Source organism: Nelusetta ayraudi, unplaced genomic scaffold, assembly GCF_046127955.1.
Source record: "Nelusetta ayraudi isolate G7.1 ecotype Tasmania unplaced genomic scaffold, CSIRO-AGI_Nayr_v1 ptg000169l, whole genome shotgun sequence".
NCBI lineage: Eukaryota > Metazoa > Chordata > Actinopteri > Tetraodontiformes > Monacanthidae > Nelusetta > Nelusetta ayraudi.
In genome coordinates this window covers 86,734-104,344 of record NW_027466219.1, presented here as the reverse complement: position 1 = coordinate 104,344, position 17,611 = coordinate 86,734, and the positions used below count along the sequence as shown (strand labels likewise).

The window sequence follows — 17,611 nt, the reverse complement described above, 5'->3', positions numbered from 1 at the left end:
GTTTGAGAAAAATGACAAAGACGTATAGGAAACAACGTTTAATTTTTACAACCCAATGGAATGGTTATGGTTTGAAAACATCACCATTATTATATTACAATAACAAAAAAACATTGGTATATTTCTAAACTACTTGTTTGGTTCTAAACAAGTTGAAATTTTAACTGTAAATTTGGTGTGAAATACTCCTATCTAAAACCTAGAATTGAAGAAATGAAGAAATGAATGAATGAGTAGTGTGAGAGAAGATGTGTGCGTGTGTGTGTGTGTGTGTGTGTATAGATATATTATACATTTTAAGCTCCTGAGCCAGGAAGATTGAGTTCATTCATTGAATATAAACACAGAGGATCAGTGCATTTTGTCAGTATGTTGTGTAAGTTCTCGCCAATTTCAAATTGCTGATAAATGCTTAAAACATTTTTCAAAAATAAAATGACTCAAGCAACTTTATATGAGCAGAAGATAAGAAAGCTGGATAATACTGTCAATAGTGGTGGCTAGCAATCATTCAAACATCTGACGACACATTCTTTAGTGCGCTGAGAAGCAGTGTTAGTGGTTTTAAGGTGGACGCTGCATTCTGAAACATCTAGATAGACTCAAGCGCTTGATGAAAACTTGCATCTTTGGTTCAGCTGTAGTGTATGGTATGAAACGTGTCATAGTATCTGAGGTAATAAGTTAAACAGTAAGCACCAATCCACATTTAACATAAAAAAAACTCCCCTCCCCCATATGTTGCTGCTGTTGTCACTGTGGGAATTTTTTTTTTTTTTTTTAATCTACAGTGGGACAAGAACAGAGTCATTTCTTATCAGTGGAGACAACCTTTTCATTTACGTGTTGATGTTTTGTTTGGTTTTACCACACTGATAGCGCAATGGCATTCAGAGCGCCGTCGGCTGCGTCGCTGTAGTCTTTCATAGGTTCTTCATGCAGACTTGGCAGCGGCTGATGCGGGACAGGAGCTGGCCTGCTTTAAGCGTTTCTGACGCAGGTTGACTGTGGAACGACCGATCTAGGGAGGTGAGCCAGAAGCTGTTCTTGTTGGCAAAGTAGTGGCATGTGCCCTTGGCACCGTTACACTCGATGAACGGCGACGTGCGGAAATCCTCCAGGCAGGAGCCGGGTGAGGACAGGGACTGGCCGCCACCTTCGTTTCCTGCCGCCGTGTGCTGCGGAGACAAAAAGGAGGAAATGAGGCAGGTGTGAAGTTGCACGGCCGAAAAAAGGACATTGAAATGTGATTGCCCATTCTTCTGTGGTAACTGATTAACCAAAATATCTCAGTGGTATAGTTCCGCTGAGTGATGTTTCCCTGCAAAACACTAAGTGTCTTTGTTAAATTAAAGGTAAAAACAAACTGCCACTCCATATAAACGAGACACGGTTAGATAACACTCACCGTGGCCATGGTACAATGTTCTCCCGTGAAATTGGGTGCTGCTATTTATGTGAATGTACTTTGTCCCATAAAAACCAAAGCAAACATAGGGGGAGGAATTCAGGTCAAACATATTTTTTCTAATGTGGCTGCAAGGATGTCTAGTTCTATTTTGTCCCTCTTGATATGACTATACAGTGCTTAAAGCACCACCTCAGGCGGTCAGTCAAGACTATGGTACTGTTGTTCCATTCGGAACTTAGTGTTAGGTGGCTTGCCAAGAGATACTCGCCTAAATATTTGTGCTGAAGTGTCTTGAAACAGAATGTAATAATCACTGCGACCCACCATGAGGAAGGAGTAGCCGATCCACAGGCTACGCCAGCCTGCAGGACACTGCGGGATTGTGATGTCCTGGCTGTGGATTGCAATGGCAACCGACGGAGCTTCGCACACAGAGCAGCGGCTGATGTACGGTTTGATGTCATCCTCTTCCACGGGCATCATGGGAAGAGGAGCCGTAGTGGACAGCCAGTAGGATTTGTCGTTTCTGCTGGCGTAGTAGCAAAGGTCGCCAGGGTTGCAGTACAAGAAGGGCATGGTACTGAACCGCGGGAGACAGGAGCCAGCCAAACCTGACATCACAAAGGGTCAATTTTATTGTCACTTAGAGACACATTGTTTGAAAGTGAATAATAATGGTATGTTGTAACCAATATTTAAAAATGGATATACATTGTGCAAATGTAGCTCCAAGAAAATTTGACTCCAACAAGTAGAATTCACATACCCAGATCCTGGTTATGGGCCTTTTCCTGACCCTCCAGGTACAACAGACTGTAACCGTCCCAAAGTTTGGACATACCGACGGGACACATGGGCGTCTGTTCATTCTGACTGTGTTTCACCAGGAGGTAGCCCACGCTGACACTACGGCCAGGCATACCAGGCAGCCCGGGGATGCCAGGCCGGCCGCGGTGGCCTTTTGGGGAAATTAACCAGGTTTAGTACGCATCCAAGCATAGCAATACATTTGACATGTGATTCAACTTTACTTTGTCTCTATTTACATATTAATGCCAATGGACTGCTTTAATCTGACCATAAAATGTATCTTTCATTCAAAACCAGAATCAAACAAGTCTTGCTATCTAATTGATTTCCTCACTCCGCTACAAACTACAAATCTTTCCAAATCGGGTTTACGACCCACCTTCCATGCCTTGCAAACCAGGATGCCCCATTTGTCCCACTTTTCCACGGAACCCAGGCACCCCCGGTCTACCATTAATCCCAGGCATGCCCTTCTGCCCAACAGGTCCCATAAAACCTGTGCAAGAAGAGGACACTTTAGTATGTCTGGGTGACATGTGAGATCTTCCTCAACAAAAGCATAATTATTTCTGTCCACCTGAATCTCCGGGCCAACCCTTTGGCCCTGGATGCCCTTCCATCCCATTTGGTCCTCTGATGCCCAGTGGTCCTGGAGGACCTCTTTCTCCTGGTATTTTAATGGGAAGAGGTGTAGGACCCTGGTCACCTGGGAAGCCACGGAAACCTGGGGTACAGAATAGAAATTTAACAACAAAAAAAAAATGCATATGTGGTGATGGATGAGAAGAGCATTTTGTCACAATGGAAAAAACAATTACAGTACCTGGTGGTCCAGTGGCTCCTTTGGGACCAGAAGGCCCTCGTTCTCCCTTCAGGCCGAATGCACCGGGGTCACCCATCATGCCGTGTTCTCCTTTTATTCCTGAAATATTTTAGACACGTTGTTTTATCCTGGGAATGTCTAAAGCCAGATTGCTCATTTTTGTTTATAAAGTTTGGTACTTAAATTTCAGCTTCGGACTCATGTCCCTCTCACAATTTTTTCCCCTATCATTTTGACAAATGTTACTATTATAATCCTATTATTGGGATACTTTGCACACTCACCTTTCCTCCCAGAAACTCCAACTGGCCCTCTGAATCCAAATAGACCTTGATCTCCATTGAAGCCTTTTTTTCCACGGGCACCAGGAAAGCCAGTCAATCCCAGCTCACCCTTTCCTCCTGGTAGACCATTCTCACCAGAATATCCTGTGGCTCCTGGGAGGCCTGAAGGAAAAATAATTTATGCTTGATGAACATTTGTTTGTAAGCGGAGTGAGAATTTCCTTTGACAATTTTTAGGTGTGGGGAGGCAGTTTTAAGATTGAAGACTCACAATCGTACTCTAAACACTCCTTACCTTGATACCCTTTAGTTCCGAAAAAACCAGGGTCTCCTCTGGCTCCAGGTATGCTACCTGTTGAATTTGGTCCAACTGGGCCGCGCAATCCTGGGAGTCCAGGTAGACCATGCTCGCCTGAATAAGTTAAATACAGACCTCCTGGTTAAACCAGAATCACATGTTGGATGATGTGATGTGTGTGGCTGATTGCTCTTGTTATCTTGTAAACTACCCACAATAGTCAGAATATATTTTTTTCAACCATCCATTCCTGAAATAAGTAATGGATGGTTTGTTCCATTACCCAATCTAATGTAATGGTTTGTTCCTTTACCCAATCTAACCAACAGTAACGGCTAACCTTGAGGTCCCTGGAAGCCTTTGAAACCCTCAGTGCCAGGAAAACCAGGCTGGTAGTTGGCGACACCGCTTTCTCCTCTCTCTCCTTTGGCCCCTGGTTCTCCTGCAGGTCCAGAACCCTCCAGGCCTGCAAGTCAAAAGACTTCTTGACTTACGGTAGTTTTTTTCTCTTTCCTACCAGATGCATTTTGATGGATGTCTTCCGTCTTCGTCAGAAGTGTCACCTTAAGGCAGTGTGTTCTTGCAACAGCTGAAAAGCACTAACACTACCATCAAGTGACACTTCTTAGGTACACATCCATTGAAACATGTCAAGGCAGTAATACTATACAAAAAATACTATTGTCATATATTGAAGGAAAAAAACATCAATTGAAGTATTTCTGTCTTTTACCTCATTATTGTTTGTTAAAAAAAACAAAGAAAAGTTTGTTAAATATATTAATTCAAAGAGAATTCAAAAACATTTTGATAACCTGGTGTTCCTGGGATTCCTTTTTGTCCCTTCAAGCCGTGTAATCCATAAAGACCCTTAAGCCCAGGGAAACCTGAACACAGTTGCATCAATTACTAGCATCAATTATAGAAGATAATATCATTAATACATCCAGAAAGAAGGTAGTATGCACATGTTCGATTACCCTACCTTTATTTCCGTGGAAGCCAGTAGAACCTGGGGTTCCATCTTTTCCAGGAATGCCAGGATTGCCTTTTTGACCCTGATTCCCTGGCAATCCCTTTTCTCCATCAACACCTGAAAAAATTAAACGTGTGTTTAGGGCCATGCTTTAGTTATGCATGGAGGATGCAGTGAAAAGCAACAAACTTTCATTTCAAATGATTTTGTAGAGTTCTGCCTTACCTGGGTTTCCTGATATGCCCGGATCACCTGCCTCTCCCCTTTTACCTTCAATACCACTAAAACCAGGTGTGCCCCTCTCGCCTGTTGATCCATGTACACCTTTTTGGCCTATGTACAAATATGAGATGAGATTGAGCACCAAAGCAGAATTTGACGAGACATGCACAACGAGATCCCAATGACATCCTGACAATACCGAAGTCTCCAGCAAGCCCGTGCTCTCCTCTCAGCCCCGTACTTCCTGGAATGTCTATCTTTAAACCTTTATCGCCTGTAATAGAGATGAAAGTTGGTCAATACCATATAATGACGCAGACTCCATCCATCCATCCATCCATTTTCTATCACTGCTGTTTGATTAGAATGTTTCCATCTTTCAGGATCCACATTTCAAGTTGTACCTATGACTCCTGCCTCTCCTTTTTCTCCTGGTGCGCCAAAAGCACCGGGGCTTCCTTTAATTCCCTGGAAAAGGACCAAAATATACACATGATAAACACATCTTAACATGCACACGCACACAGATACACACACACACACACACACACACACACACACACACCACTCTGCAAAGGATGTTTTGGGAAAGAAAATCCACTGATCGCATTTTGTCTTTGCAAAAAAACAGTATGTGACAATTACTCAGCGAGTGGGGCAGTGTGTGGTTACCAGAAAGCCCTCTAAGGCTCTTCAACTTAAATGATCCATCAAGGCTTTTGCTCACTTTGTAGCCTGGCATTCCCCCGAATCCAGAAATTCCACGGTTTCCAGTGAGGCCAGGCATGCCCTTGATACCTGGAAGTCCTTGTGCACCTGAATCTCCACCCAGACCTTTCTCATTGCTCGGCTCTCCAGGCAGACCATGTAATCCTTGGTTCCCTGGCACACCAGGCAAACCCTTAGAACCTGTGTGTGTGTGGGTGTGTGTGTGTGTGTGTGTGTGTGTGTGTGTGTGTGTGTGTGTGTGGGGGGGGTTATGTGAAAAAATGGAGCAATAAGAGGAGACAGTGGGGAGAGAACAATAATTAAATAATTAAACCACAAGATCTGTATTGAAATCTCTCCTTATTGGTGACTGTCACAGTGATGAAAAGTGATACATTATGTTTAAAGACACAATGTCGTCATCCATATCCATGCACATCGAATTCCCCAATAAAAATGCTATGTCTGACTTAAGTGCTGTATTACAAGTGAAACAATGGTCGCTGACCTCTTTGGCCGGGAAAACCTTGGGTTCCATTGGGCCCTTGAGACCCTTTGACTCCTCTCATGACATGAATTTCCTGGGGTGAGAATTTTGGCTTCTCACCAGGTGGTCCTGTCAAGCCGCGGTCACCTGGCAGAATACAGATGTGATAATAACAGAATTAAAAAATGTAATAAAACAAACAAACAAAACAACAACATAAAAAAATGGAGATCGAAAGACAATTTAATAGATAATTAATCTCACCTTTGGTTCCTTTTAGACCTGAGAGTCCTTTAGGGCCGTGTTGGCCAATAACTCCCGTTTCTCCTTTCATTCCACCAAAGCCCTTGACCCCTGTGTTGCCTCTCATGCCCTCAAAGCCTGACATTCCAGAAGACCCTTTGAGTCCTGGGAAAGAAAAGAACACTCAGTAGTCAAACACAATAAATAAAAACTAACCAAAACTACTAAAATACAAAGCTAAGATTTATTTGTAATATTTAGGATCATTGAGGAGAGTTTTGACAAACCTTTCATTCCTGGAAGTCCTGATTGTCCATCTACACCTGACTGTCCTGGGTCACCTGTGGGGCCGTGTTCTCCAATGACTCCATCGCCCCCGTACGCTCCTGGGAGCCCTTTCAACCCTATTGGACCTGGAGGGCCTGGCTCCCCTTCACTTCCCCTCTGTCCAGTTGGACCTGCTCAGCAGACCTATTTGTCATTTTGACATGTCAGACATGAACTAAGACGTTTGTGAGTGCGCCATGGCACACGTTTCTTACCCGGTTGTCCAGGAATACCACGTGGCCCCGGTTGACCAATAGCTCCAGGATCACCAGTATAGCCAAATTTACCCGGAGGACCAGTTCTTCCCTCCTCACCCTGCAGACCTGCTGGTCCAACCTCACCCTTGAAGCCAATCATACCTGGCATGCCATCCATTCCTAGAAGAACAGGAAGATCCATTAGAAGCAACAAAGGTACCATCAGATAAATAGAAAAGTATCATGCAGTCATGGCTTACCTGGATAGCCTGCATCTCCCTGATCACCAGTTAGGCCTTGAATACCCTGAAGGCCTGGGAGCCCTTGGTCACCTGGTTGGCCTGAAGATGCTCCAAGAATCTCGCCATGGACACCCTTCTCCCCTTGTGACCCATAACGACCGGGCATTCCAGGAACTCCAGGCGTCCCAAGTAAACCTTTGGTGCCTGGAATGCCTATGTCTCCACGGGGGCCAGGGAAACCTGCAATAAACAGGCAAGAGTTAATAAGAGATTCTGACTGATAGAGGACTGACTTGATTCTCTCTTGGTTCTAGTCACCTGCAGGTCCAGTTTGGCCACCTGAACCATGTTCTCCTTGCTGTCCTTTTTCCCCTCTCAGCCCAGGGAGACCATCTATCCCTTTTGGGCCTGGAGATCCTATTTATTTATAAAGTGCAAACAAAACAATGTAAAAGTAATCATGAAAATGAAAGTAGACATCTCAGCAACAACTGTTAAGTTTTCTGTTCTGCCGCTACCTGGAAAACCTGCTGACCCCGTGGTCCCTGGATTTCCAGACAAACCAGGAGGTCCATGAAAAGATTCGCAAGGACCTGAATGAAAGAACAACCATGTTAGAGGCAAGGTTTTGGATGAAAAAAACCCAAACGTAAAAAGGTCTGAATCTTAGTACTAGCATAGTGGTAGTGATTTTTAACGACTGCCCAGCGTGAATTGTTTTCATTTCTCACAATTTAACACTACATTAGCTGATACATCACATCTCTAAATAGAAAAGTATGTAGAAACCATCTCAAAAATCCTCTCACACACACACACACACACACACACACACACACGCACGCACGCACGCACGCACGCACTCACACACACACACACACACACACACACACACACACACACACACACACACAAATCAAATAATCCGGGAGCGAAGCACAAGCTAGGGTATTGCGAAAGGAACAAAAAGGTTGAAAACGTTCTTGTACCAGCTACCTGTCACATCCACCTGTCCTCCATCTCCTGTGGGACTACAGCCACCTTGCCATTGCAATCGAGAGAAAATGAAAGAGAGATGCGTTCGAAACAAGAGTTATTCAAAAGCACAAGCATTATTTCATAGCAGCTTTGGCGCAGCTGGTTTGGTTTGAGGGATGCAGCCTGTGCATCGGGTTGACGGCAGGAGAGAAAAAAAACCATTGAAATATTTGTCATGCTCTTTTTTTCTTTACTTCTTTTTAATCACAAGCTATTAATGTTCATTCCCATTAAATTGATTGGTATTAAATTAAATGAGGCAGTGCTTTAAAAGAGGAAAAGCAAAAATTAAACAACTTAGTAGAAATGAAAATGGGTAAAATTGCTGTAAAGAGACAAAGCATCGAAGGACATATGCAGTGCGGTGATACTGTGCGGTCAAGTTTGTTTGGTTGACACTCACCTGGGCTCCCAGGTGTTCCTGCAACTCCATCAAAGCCTGGGAGGCCAGCGTCACCGGGTAACCCACGTTCGCCTTTGATGCCAATGAAGTCTTCACCCGGCTCGCCCCTCAGGCCGGCCGATCCGGGTCGACCAGGCACACCTGCGAAACCTTTGTCTCCAGCCAGTCCGCTGGGAGCATTTCCCTGGTAACAGCAACCACTCAGTTCACAGAAGAAACACAATGTTGACTGTCATACAGAAGACACTGTAATTATGGTGAAAACCTACTGGAAGACCAGGACTTCCACGGAAACCGGGCAAACCTATCCGACCTGGGGCACCTGGTGAGCCTGGTTCCCCGTCTTGCCCAAGAAGCCCCTGGTCTCCAGCACGTCCTTTTGTGATATGAAACACACAAACAAACAACAAAATGTCATTACATGCAGTTCGACTTGTACAGGGTCTAACTTCTTTCACTTGTGCACAATCAAAGACAGAGATACTGCACCTTTCTCTGTGACTACACTGGTGTTTCCTTTCTGACCCTTTTGGCCGCGCCAACCATCGAGCCCAGCTGGTCCCTGCAAGATGGATGTGCAACAATAAAATAAAGAAACAGTAAAAGGGCTCAAACAGTTAAAATTAAAATTGACAGGAGATGTCGGACTTGATTATTCTTACAGGGACTCCATCTTCTCCTTGAGGACCTGGGTCTCCCACATCTCCTTCCTGACCAAATTCTCCAGTCATACCCGCATCACCGTGGTCACCGACAGGACCGGCTGGCCCATCAGGAGACAGCACACTGGAGCACTCACACGCACCATGATCGCCTATATGTGCGAAACATATATGGTTATTATCCAATACACACGATGAAATTGAGCTTGTTTGGTGTCACGAATGTGTTTGTGAGACCTTTGAGTCCTTTGAGGCCTGCTCTGCCAGGTCGTCCTGCCCCACCAGGAGCCCCCTTAAAGTACTCTTCCACTGAAGATCAGATCAAGGATTAAGAAAAAGAGACAAACTTAGAGCATCTTCAGCTGTTTGTCTGACTGAACGACTGAATGAACTTACATGATGCTTGGGGTCCTGGGAAGCCTGTGGTCCCCTTGCGTCCTTTAGACCCTTTGGGCCCTGGACTGACAGCTGGTATTCCTGGTTCTCCTTTTTGGCCGTTCTCTCCCTCCTCTCCCTTTATACCAAATGGCCCCATGAAATCAAACACTGTTGGGCACAGAAGTATGTAAAAAATAAAGGCAAATAGTGCATTTTAGTTTAAGTTAGCATTGGTGGGTTGAATATTAAAGTAGGTGAGCCCTCTCAGCAGCAGTTGTCCAAGCACAGCTCTTTATAGGGTCCATTAAACTGCCAACAATTTAACCATTATCCTAAAAAAAAATGTGTGTGTGTGTGTTGTTTTTTGTTTTTAATGTGAGACCACCATCCAGACCTAGTTGCTGCGATGTCGAGGCTGGACGCCCTGGAGGTCCTGGCCAACCTTGGTCTCCAACTGGGCCCCTCTCGCCTTGAGGACCCTGCTCACCAGGTGAACCAGGTGAACCAGCTTATCACATGAAATGGGATTTGAAATCACAAATAACAATCAGCACCTTGTGGTTTGTGGCATTCAACATTTGCACCACATGGATCTCCATTGGCACTTCAAATGTTCCAAATGAATTGAATCTATGGTAAAGGTAATGAAGGACTATCTATGTCTAATGTAGACAGTTCTGGTACAAAGTATTTGACTTTTGAGGTGTGATAGTGAAAATGATTTTAAGTCTCCTACCTACTGTAGACCAAGGAAAGTTTTGCGATGATAAGATCAGTTCTCCTGGCTCTCCTCTGATCCCCTGAAATCCATTGCCAGTCAGCAGCAGTTTCCCAGTCAAACAGCAAAGATTTCAAGATTTTCAGCAACCCTTTCTGGCACCTTCTGGTCTGGACGCTAAAGAATAATTCTCACCTTTGGACCATCTTGACCGTTTTGTCCCAATTCACCCGGCTCGCCCTAAATGAGAGAAAATTGAATGAATGAGAACCTTAATGAATGAGAGGCTTAAAGCGCAAGTCCACGTTTCTTATCTGTCAGAATGTACCTTTTGTCCGGGAGCTCCATCTACACCAGACAAACCCTAGAACAGCATCCAAAAACATTCCATCATATAAGGTTAACACAGTGAGGACAGTTTTTGGCTGAAATTTGGATACATGAACTTGTTCTCACCCGGGGTCCAGGAAATCCCACCACACCTGACTCTCCTCTGTTGTCACCCTGAAGGAACATAATAACAGGAGGAAGCAGGTGAGGAGCTGGAATATCACCTGAGGTGCAAATATTCTTATGACTAACATTTTTATGTGAAGGGATGTGGGATTTTTTTACATGAAACTACAAACCATATCTCCAGCTTCTCCTTTTAGACCTTTCTCACCACGAGGTCCCTAAAATGATGAAGGGAAATTATTTGGGGACCTGTTCCGGTCTTAAACAATCTTTAAACACTGCAGACTATACTTAATGAGTGCACTGTACAAACCGCAGGTCCATAGGGTGGCAGACTGTGCGGATGAGTAGAGTTTCCTGGAAGACCTGGTGGTCCGATTTCCCCCTGTGGAAAAAGTAGAGGGTGTGGCTTAAACACTTTGACAGCAGAAAGAGACACAGAGTGGACCCGGTATACTTGGGCATTAGAGGAACTACTTTTTTGTATATACATATTTCATGCCGTTACTTGCTGTGCTTTCAAAGCTTTTAAAACGAATTTGTCCAGTGGGAAGAGATAAATAAGATGACTGGTTGTCAGTTTTTTAAAAAAACATCTTTCCTCTTATTCTGAAAAGAAAGTTCAATACACATTTTTAAAAATAAATATTTTTTATGCCAAAACACTTCTGAAAATGTATGATGAAGAAACTGTGCCAAAATTAATTTATAATATCTGTGCAAAAACAGTAAATAATCCAAATTGTCACTCACTTGGTCTCCTCTGACTCCCTTGAGCACTGTTGTCATTGTACCCTGTCCAGAAAACCAAGACAAAACAAGAGCAACAACTTAAAGTGATATTGCTTACTATTGCCAAATTGCATTTGGAAGACTACATTCTGGGGAGATTTTTTTTTTATTACATCACATTGATTAGAGTGTTATTTCACTTACCTTTGGTCCTGGGGGACCGGGATTACCTGGCAGGCCCTGGTGGAACACACAAAAAGACCCTTAGCTCCCTTTCACTTGCAGAAAATCAAAAAGATGCCAACTGAAGGTAAATGTTCTTTGCCCTCAGTAAAACATTTACCCTTGGTCCTATCAATCCTTTGTTACCAGGCCATCCGGGGTTCCCCTGAGGCCCCTGGCAAAATTTAAGCAGACAAGAACATCTGAAATTCAATTAAAGTAAACAAACAAGCAAGCAAACAAACAAACAAAATCCCTGACCAAAACTTCAAGTTATCAAATAGAAAACCAAAATTTTAATCGTGTCTTACAAATACTCCATTGGACCCTGGTGTCCCTTGATCCCCCTGTGAAGAGATTACAATAATTCTGTTAGATTGCTATCCCAGCATAAAACCAAAAATGATGCCAAAAAAAGTCCATAAGGGAAATTACTGTTAAATCAATCGCAAAAACATCATATGAGTGTTTCTCACCCTGAAACGCTCCATGTAGACACTGAGCTCCAGAGTGTCTCCCTTCTCTCCCTTCCGGCCTGCTTGTCCCTGAATTATGACAACAGGCATATAAAGAGTTAATCGACACACATCTAAGAAGTTGCTTGTGATTCCTCTTGAAGCTGTACCTACAGAAAAACCAGGTCTGCCATTATATCCCGGTAGTCCCGCTAGGCCTGAATCTCCGTGAGTCCCGTTGCAGCCATCAGCGCCAGGTTTCCCCCGCGGCCCCGCTTGTCCTGGGTGGCCCTGCACAGCCGATATCAGGTCAATACAAGCTTAAAGCCCATTAGACTTGAGCTCCGTATAGCACAGGGTTGGACAAAGTTTTACATGGGCTGATAAAATGACTTACAGGAATGCCATCATTGCCGGAAAATCCAGGAACGCCGGTCATTCCCTGCAGAACCACAAGATTCACTGAGTGACTGAAAGGACATACAGAGTTGTCTGAAATTGAAAGCTCAGAAGATATGTTACCGCGTTTCCTTTGAGCCCTATGATTCCTCCGTGGCCCTGGTCACCTTTCTGCCCCTTTGGACCTTGGATGCCCAGCTCACCTGGTCTTCCCTGAGGCCCCTGAGGCCCCTGAGGACCAGTGGGCCCAGGCTGACCCTAAGATTAGATTGAAACAGGAAAAAGTTTGGGATCACCCTGCTGTTATTATTATTATTATTTATGTTTTAGACATAAAACATAAATAATATATAATAATGATGATGATGATGTAATGTGTGTCAAATATCAATTCATGGTTAGATCAATCAATCAATTTCAATCAAATTTAACATTAAAATATGATGATGTTGATTCAACAATGAATCACAAATAGCAGAACAAATATAATAGGAGGTGAACAGTAGTGCACAATACAGCCACTAAACAGAGAAATAGTCCATAGTGCAAATATACAAGAATTAAGTCAGATGAACGTTGAGTAAAGCTATTTACAGTATAACAAGAAAGTATAAGCATTGTGGTACAAAACAAAGTGACAAAACAAAACACTTAAAGAAATGACAAGAATATTGCACAGAAACGGAACAGAGTATGAGAATAGAGTAAATGTAACACGTGTGTTTGTTTTGATTAAAAAGCATATTCAAACCTCTGCAGAAGAAAAAGCGCAAAACATTAGTTTACCATCCGTTGTCTCTTGTACCACAAGGGGGAGCCAACGCATTTGTCTGACGTCTCACTAAAACTTTCCCCCCCATAGCTCTCTGTTTCCATCTAGTGGTCAATGCTCAGAAATTCTAATGAAGGACATGTCATTTATTTAAATGTGGGATTTTACTTAGGTAAACAAAAAAGGTTAAAACTGTTCAATTGTACGTTTCTCATTTCTTAGGTTAGAAAGAATTAATGTTTTTTTTTTAAATAAAAAATAGTAATAATAATAATAATAATAATAATAATAATAATAATAATAATAATAATAATAATAATAATAAAAAAGCTATTTCATGATTTCATTTCATTTGGCAAAAGTCAATTTATGTTGGTGTGATATCTGGCCAGAGAAATGCTAGGCTTTGTAAGCAACTGGCGTGCGTGTGGACGTATTAAAGGGAGAGGAGAAGAAAATGACGGGGTGCACAGGTGAACATGTAATGATGGAACTCGGTGTGGCCGTCCGCACTTGAGGAGGAAAAGTGTGCAACGAAGGTCTGGGATTTACGGCAAATTAATCTACGAGGAACTTAAAGTGGTTACAAACTAAAACGCCTGGCCGACGTTTATCGGACATTAACTCACGAAGCCACTCGTTAGCCAAACGAGTGCGTAAGTAGTGCTGGACGGGCGAGTTAGCTAGCCCAGCTAACCCCACAAGCTTCTCCTGGACGCATTCCAACCTGAAAGGAAGGACAAACAGATAGCGCGCTGGGCCATCATGGAAGCTCAGAGTTCCTCTGGCTACGTGGGAACCAAGGTACTGACCAGTTTTTAAATTCTGCTTCATTTGTAGTGAAGTGACCACTGAGTTTTTGGCCCCCATGGTACGGGCCTGCAACTATTTATTAGATTATAGGTACTGTGTTTATCCTAGCTGCCTAAACTGAAAATTTGAAAACAAAAAGCACAATTTTCATTTTTATGTTTCCCCTCATATTTCAGTAAGTAAGAGAAAAACTTTGTTGTCTTTTGTCAAAACACATTAGGAAGTAATTTAATCCGAAAAACAAAACAAAAAAAGTAAACCGGAATAACGTCCTGACTTTAATACTTTCCAGAGATTTGAGATTAAAGTTAGTTAGTTGGGTGCTAGTAGTTTGGAAAGGAAACAAAGCTGGCACAAAATGAAGCAATGACGGCATCATCAGTGTGGCGGTAACGTGAATTTGTTAGGTGCAGAATGTCTTGCATTTATCCCCAGTCATCAGTTCCTCCGATGCAATTCATATCATCCCAACGAAGCAATCAATTGATGGAGCGTCAGTGTCATTTTTTGAAATGGAGGTTGTATGAGGACGACGATTTCACGAGGGTTAGACAACCACGTGAGGGGCAGTGATACGCTGGGAACTGGCTGGACGATGACCTCTGGGGGTCCCGTGGGAACTAGGAACCACAGTGGCCCTCAGTGTTATTCCGGCCCTTGCTATACATGAGAGTTGAGCTAAGGGTCTCAGGGGGAATTTGTAAAACTGCATAGAGCCTAAACAACATTGGGCAACTATTTAAACGAGCTCCCATACTAATCAGATGCAGATAGTGTGAGATAACACTCCGGCTGAACTCTGAGGGCTGGATGTGCATGATTGGCTGTACAATCCGGACGGTCCATGCGTGTGTGAGTGTGCGCGTTGCAGTTGCTTTGTTTGTAATGGGCTCTATGTGTGTTTTGTCTTTTGGTTCAATCTCGCCCCTGCAGCTGTTGCCTCTTGGCTGTGGGCTGGGGGATGGACAGATAACGGTCCTGTCAAAACAACACAAAGTGAACATGAATGAAAAGTGAGGGTAGGGGATGGGACACTGATGGTATCAACAGTAATGCGCGACACTTCTAAAAAGAACTGGCGTGCAGCTTTCTTTTTTTAACCTTTAAATCAAATTAGACTAATAACTGCTCGTTTGACGAGAAGTTCAAAGATCAAGACCAAATCTCTCAAGCTGATTTTTTGAAGCTGCATTTAGGGGTCCCACATCAATTTAGATCTTTTTCTTTTCTTCCCGGTCTCAATTACAGGAGACTTGCACAATTAGTTCAGGGAAAACCAAACCAAACCAAACAAGAACCTATATAGATCTCCAGAAAAAAGGCAGATGCTCTGGCATGGAGCCAAAACAAGGCTGCTGCAAATGATCTTAGAGACCGCAACACCTGACTGGGGATGTTGCCAATAAACTGTGGTATGGGTACCCTTTGTGACATCGCAAAGGGGTGCTTCTTTCTTTTCATCAAACCTGTATGTAACGTGGAGAAAGCAAAAAAAAAAGAAGAAAAGAAGCAAAGATGGAGTTTTATTTGAATTTTAAAGAAGTCCAAAGACAGGCTGGAGGCAAATATTAACATTGTAAAAGCAAATTCTGAATAAAATGTAACCTTTGAAAACTAAACTGACCATTGCAAAAATCAACCAAAAAAAAACAAAAACAAGAAAACATCATAACATATCTACAATTCATAATTTGCACCTTTTTGCCAACATTTTCATGATGATGAGGCATCTGACAGCATAAAGCATAACATGGGGAAGTAATAACTAAAGTAGTAAAACTGATGAATAGTGCTTGTGTTGTATAGATCGAGAAGTAAGCTAGCAAGGCGGTTCGAGTTCCTTGTCATGCAGCCCTGCGGGGTTCACGTGTGCGATGGTCTGTATCTCTCTGCTTGACTGAGTCCGTAAAGCCAGGATTCCTGCTGTCTCTTCTCCAAAAGCTGATAACCACACAAAGGAGGATGTGTCTACGCTTATCTTAAAGCATCGTCATACTGCTGGATTAGGGCAGTTTGCTGTATATCATGCCCTAATTAAGGCCATAAAATTGTTTTTAAGTTTGTCTGATGCTATTTTTCCCTCTCGATCACCTCTTAATCCAGTCCTCCCCATTCTTAGATGGTCAACCCCTCCGCAGCTCCACTTCCTCCTGTCCCTCTATACTACTCCCTGCTCTTATCTGGAATACTTCCACCCTGCATTTCCTGCCTCCCCTCCCAACTCTTGAGGCTCCTGACACCTTCATATTTCTCTCTGCTGCCTTCTGACCGGTTTGTGACCGGACTTTGGCCTGCAAATAATCCAGTTGCGTCAGGGAGGGACAGCAGGCGGCAAAGATGAAAACCAACAGAAAAGCCATTAAGAGATGACAAAGGAAACAATTGGAAATGCAGGAGATGAGCCGAGACGATCAACACTGCGAAGGAGGGAAAAGTTTGTGATGTGGTGTGGAGTAGGCTGAGAAATGTTTTGGAGGGGACGGGGGTGAGGGCGGGGGTTTGGAGCACCGCGAGGGATAAAGAGAAATAATTACAATTCTGAACCAGAAGGAAGTTGAGGATTCGCCATCAGACAGTGGACACATGTCGACGAGTGTCTGCTTCGGTCTTGGGGAGATTACAGAGCTCAGTAGACACATGCTGCCCTCTGGCTTTTCTCCTCAGTAATGGTAACAGCCTGCGCTGGTTTATTTTCCTCCCTGTGAGAAGCGGCTGCCGACATTTCTCCAGCCGCTCGTCTCGTGAATTTTGTAATGAGAAACGAGCGGCGGTCAATCAGCAGTCCGGTTTGCCGCAGTCACAGCGAGGACGAGAAAGAGACGAGGAGGGATGGTGAAGGAGGGTGGGGGAGTGATAGGGGAATAATCAGAAGAGGATTAACCTTTGATTGGACATCACAAGCTATTGCGGATAGTGCATTGCCAAGTCTAATTTATTGACTTTTCTGTCTGCGGCTCTGACAAATTAGACTTTGTCTCAGAGGACTTACCAGCCTGAGGAAATGCCTCAACACTCTTGTCTTCAATTTGCCTCAGGCTTTATTTGAAGATTCAGTATAAAAGGGTTAAGCTCATCCGTAGTGAAGAGATCTCCCACTGATATCCACTGTCTTATTTACTTCAAAAACAAACTAGTACAATATAGCACACTTACCAGCTCTTTATATAAATACTTATTACGTAAATGTGAACAAAAACAAAGTGATTTTGAGGAACTAAATGCCTACATTTGACTGCCTGTTTGTCTCTTTCCAGGGATAAAACAAACACCAGCAATGCATTAAATCATAAAATCAAAATGACCCCAAATCTCTGTACCACTGAACCATTAATGTATCATAAGAACAAATAAACAGCACTGTAATGGAAAATGGACACATGTGAGGTAGGGGATATTTGAAAATATAGTGTTCGCTACGAACTCAACACGACTCTGCACCACAAAAACCATCACAATGTGGCAATGACCGATAACCTTCAGACATGGCAAAAGGAAAAGAAATTCAGCCCACCACTAGAGGGCAATCTAGAGCAAA

At 43.3% G+C, this 17,611-nt stretch overlaps 2 protein-coding genes across 3 annotated transcripts in view; one reads left to right on the top strand and one right to left on the bottom strand.

Annotated features, from left to right (window-relative positions):
* Positions 1-25: 25 nt before the first annotated feature.
* The window catches only part of col4a2 (collagen, type IV, alpha 2), a 44,143-nt gene continuing 26,557 nt past the window's right edge, over positions 26-17,611 (bottom strand). Inside the window, exons 5-48 of one of the 2 annotated variants that reach the window (XM_076014655.1) lie at positions 12,615-12,749; positions 12,490-12,534; positions 12,267-12,383; positions 12,114-12,182; positions 11,949-11,984; positions 11,759-11,812; positions 11,620-11,655; positions 11,437-11,478; positions 10,997-11,068; positions 10,857-10,901; positions 10,684-10,731; positions 10,556-10,591; positions 10,423-10,467; positions 10,246-10,309; positions 9,904-10,017; positions 9,528-9,677; positions 9,369-9,440; positions 9,132-9,283; positions 8,959-9,031; positions 8,739-8,845; positions 8,470-8,653; positions 8,025-8,069; positions 7,547-7,621; positions 7,347-7,445; positions 7,047-7,268; positions 6,805-6,966; positions 6,550-6,720; positions 6,284-6,427; positions 6,041-6,166; positions 5,552-5,733; positions 5,229-5,292; positions 5,024-5,098; positions 4,828-4,935; positions 4,612-4,719; positions 4,442-4,513; positions 3,967-4,092; positions 3,624-3,740; positions 3,329-3,490; positions 3,045-3,143; positions 2,799-2,945; positions 2,601-2,717; positions 2,178-2,369; positions 1,736-2,022; positions 26-1,178 (exon numbers count right to left, since the gene is read on the bottom strand). In XM_076014655.1, the coding sequence (XP_075870770.1) occupies positions 924-1,178; positions 1,736-2,022; positions 2,178-2,369; positions 2,601-2,717; positions 2,799-2,945; positions 3,045-3,143; positions 3,329-3,490; positions 3,624-3,740; positions 3,967-4,092; positions 4,442-4,513; positions 4,612-4,719; positions 4,828-4,935; positions 5,024-5,098; positions 5,229-5,292; positions 5,552-5,733; positions 6,041-6,166; positions 6,284-6,427; positions 6,550-6,720; positions 6,805-6,966; positions 7,047-7,268; positions 7,347-7,445; positions 7,547-7,621; positions 8,025-8,069; positions 8,470-8,653; positions 8,739-8,845; positions 8,959-9,031; positions 9,132-9,283; positions 9,369-9,440; positions 9,528-9,677; positions 9,904-10,017; positions 10,246-10,309; positions 10,423-10,467; positions 10,556-10,591; positions 10,684-10,731; positions 10,857-10,901; positions 10,997-11,068; positions 11,437-11,478; positions 11,620-11,655; positions 11,759-11,812; positions 11,949-11,984; positions 12,114-12,182; positions 12,267-12,383; positions 12,490-12,534; positions 12,615-12,749 (4,851 nt within the window). In that variant the 3' untranslated portion in view covers positions 26-923. The remainder of the gene's footprint in view (positions 1,179-1,735; positions 2,023-2,177; positions 2,370-2,600; positions 2,718-2,798; positions 2,946-3,044; positions 3,144-3,328; positions 3,491-3,623; positions 3,741-3,966; positions 4,093-4,441; positions 4,514-4,611; positions 4,720-4,827; positions 4,936-5,023; positions 5,099-5,228; positions 5,293-5,551; positions 5,734-6,040; positions 6,167-6,283; positions 6,428-6,549; positions 6,721-6,804; positions 6,967-7,046; positions 7,269-7,346; positions 7,446-7,546; positions 7,622-8,024; positions 8,070-8,469; positions 8,654-8,738; positions 8,846-8,958; positions 9,032-9,131; positions 9,284-9,368; positions 9,441-9,527; positions 9,678-9,903; positions 10,018-10,245; positions 10,310-10,422; positions 10,468-10,555; positions 10,592-10,683; positions 10,732-10,856; positions 10,902-10,996; positions 11,069-11,436; positions 11,479-11,619; positions 11,656-11,758; positions 11,813-11,948; positions 11,985-12,113; positions 12,183-12,266; positions 12,384-12,489; positions 12,535-12,614; positions 12,750-17,611) is intronic. The other variant, XM_076014656.1, reaches the window with a different exon arrangement.
* col4a1 (collagen, type IV, alpha 1) overlaps positions 13,799-17,611 on the top strand; it is a 61,136-nt gene continuing 57,323 nt past the window's right edge. The window contains exon 1 of the mRNA XM_076014660.1: positions 13,799-14,067. Coding sequence (XP_075870775.1) covers positions 14,029-14,067 — 39 coding nt within the window. The 5' untranslated portion in view covers positions 13,799-14,028. The remainder of the gene's footprint in view (positions 14,068-17,611) is intronic.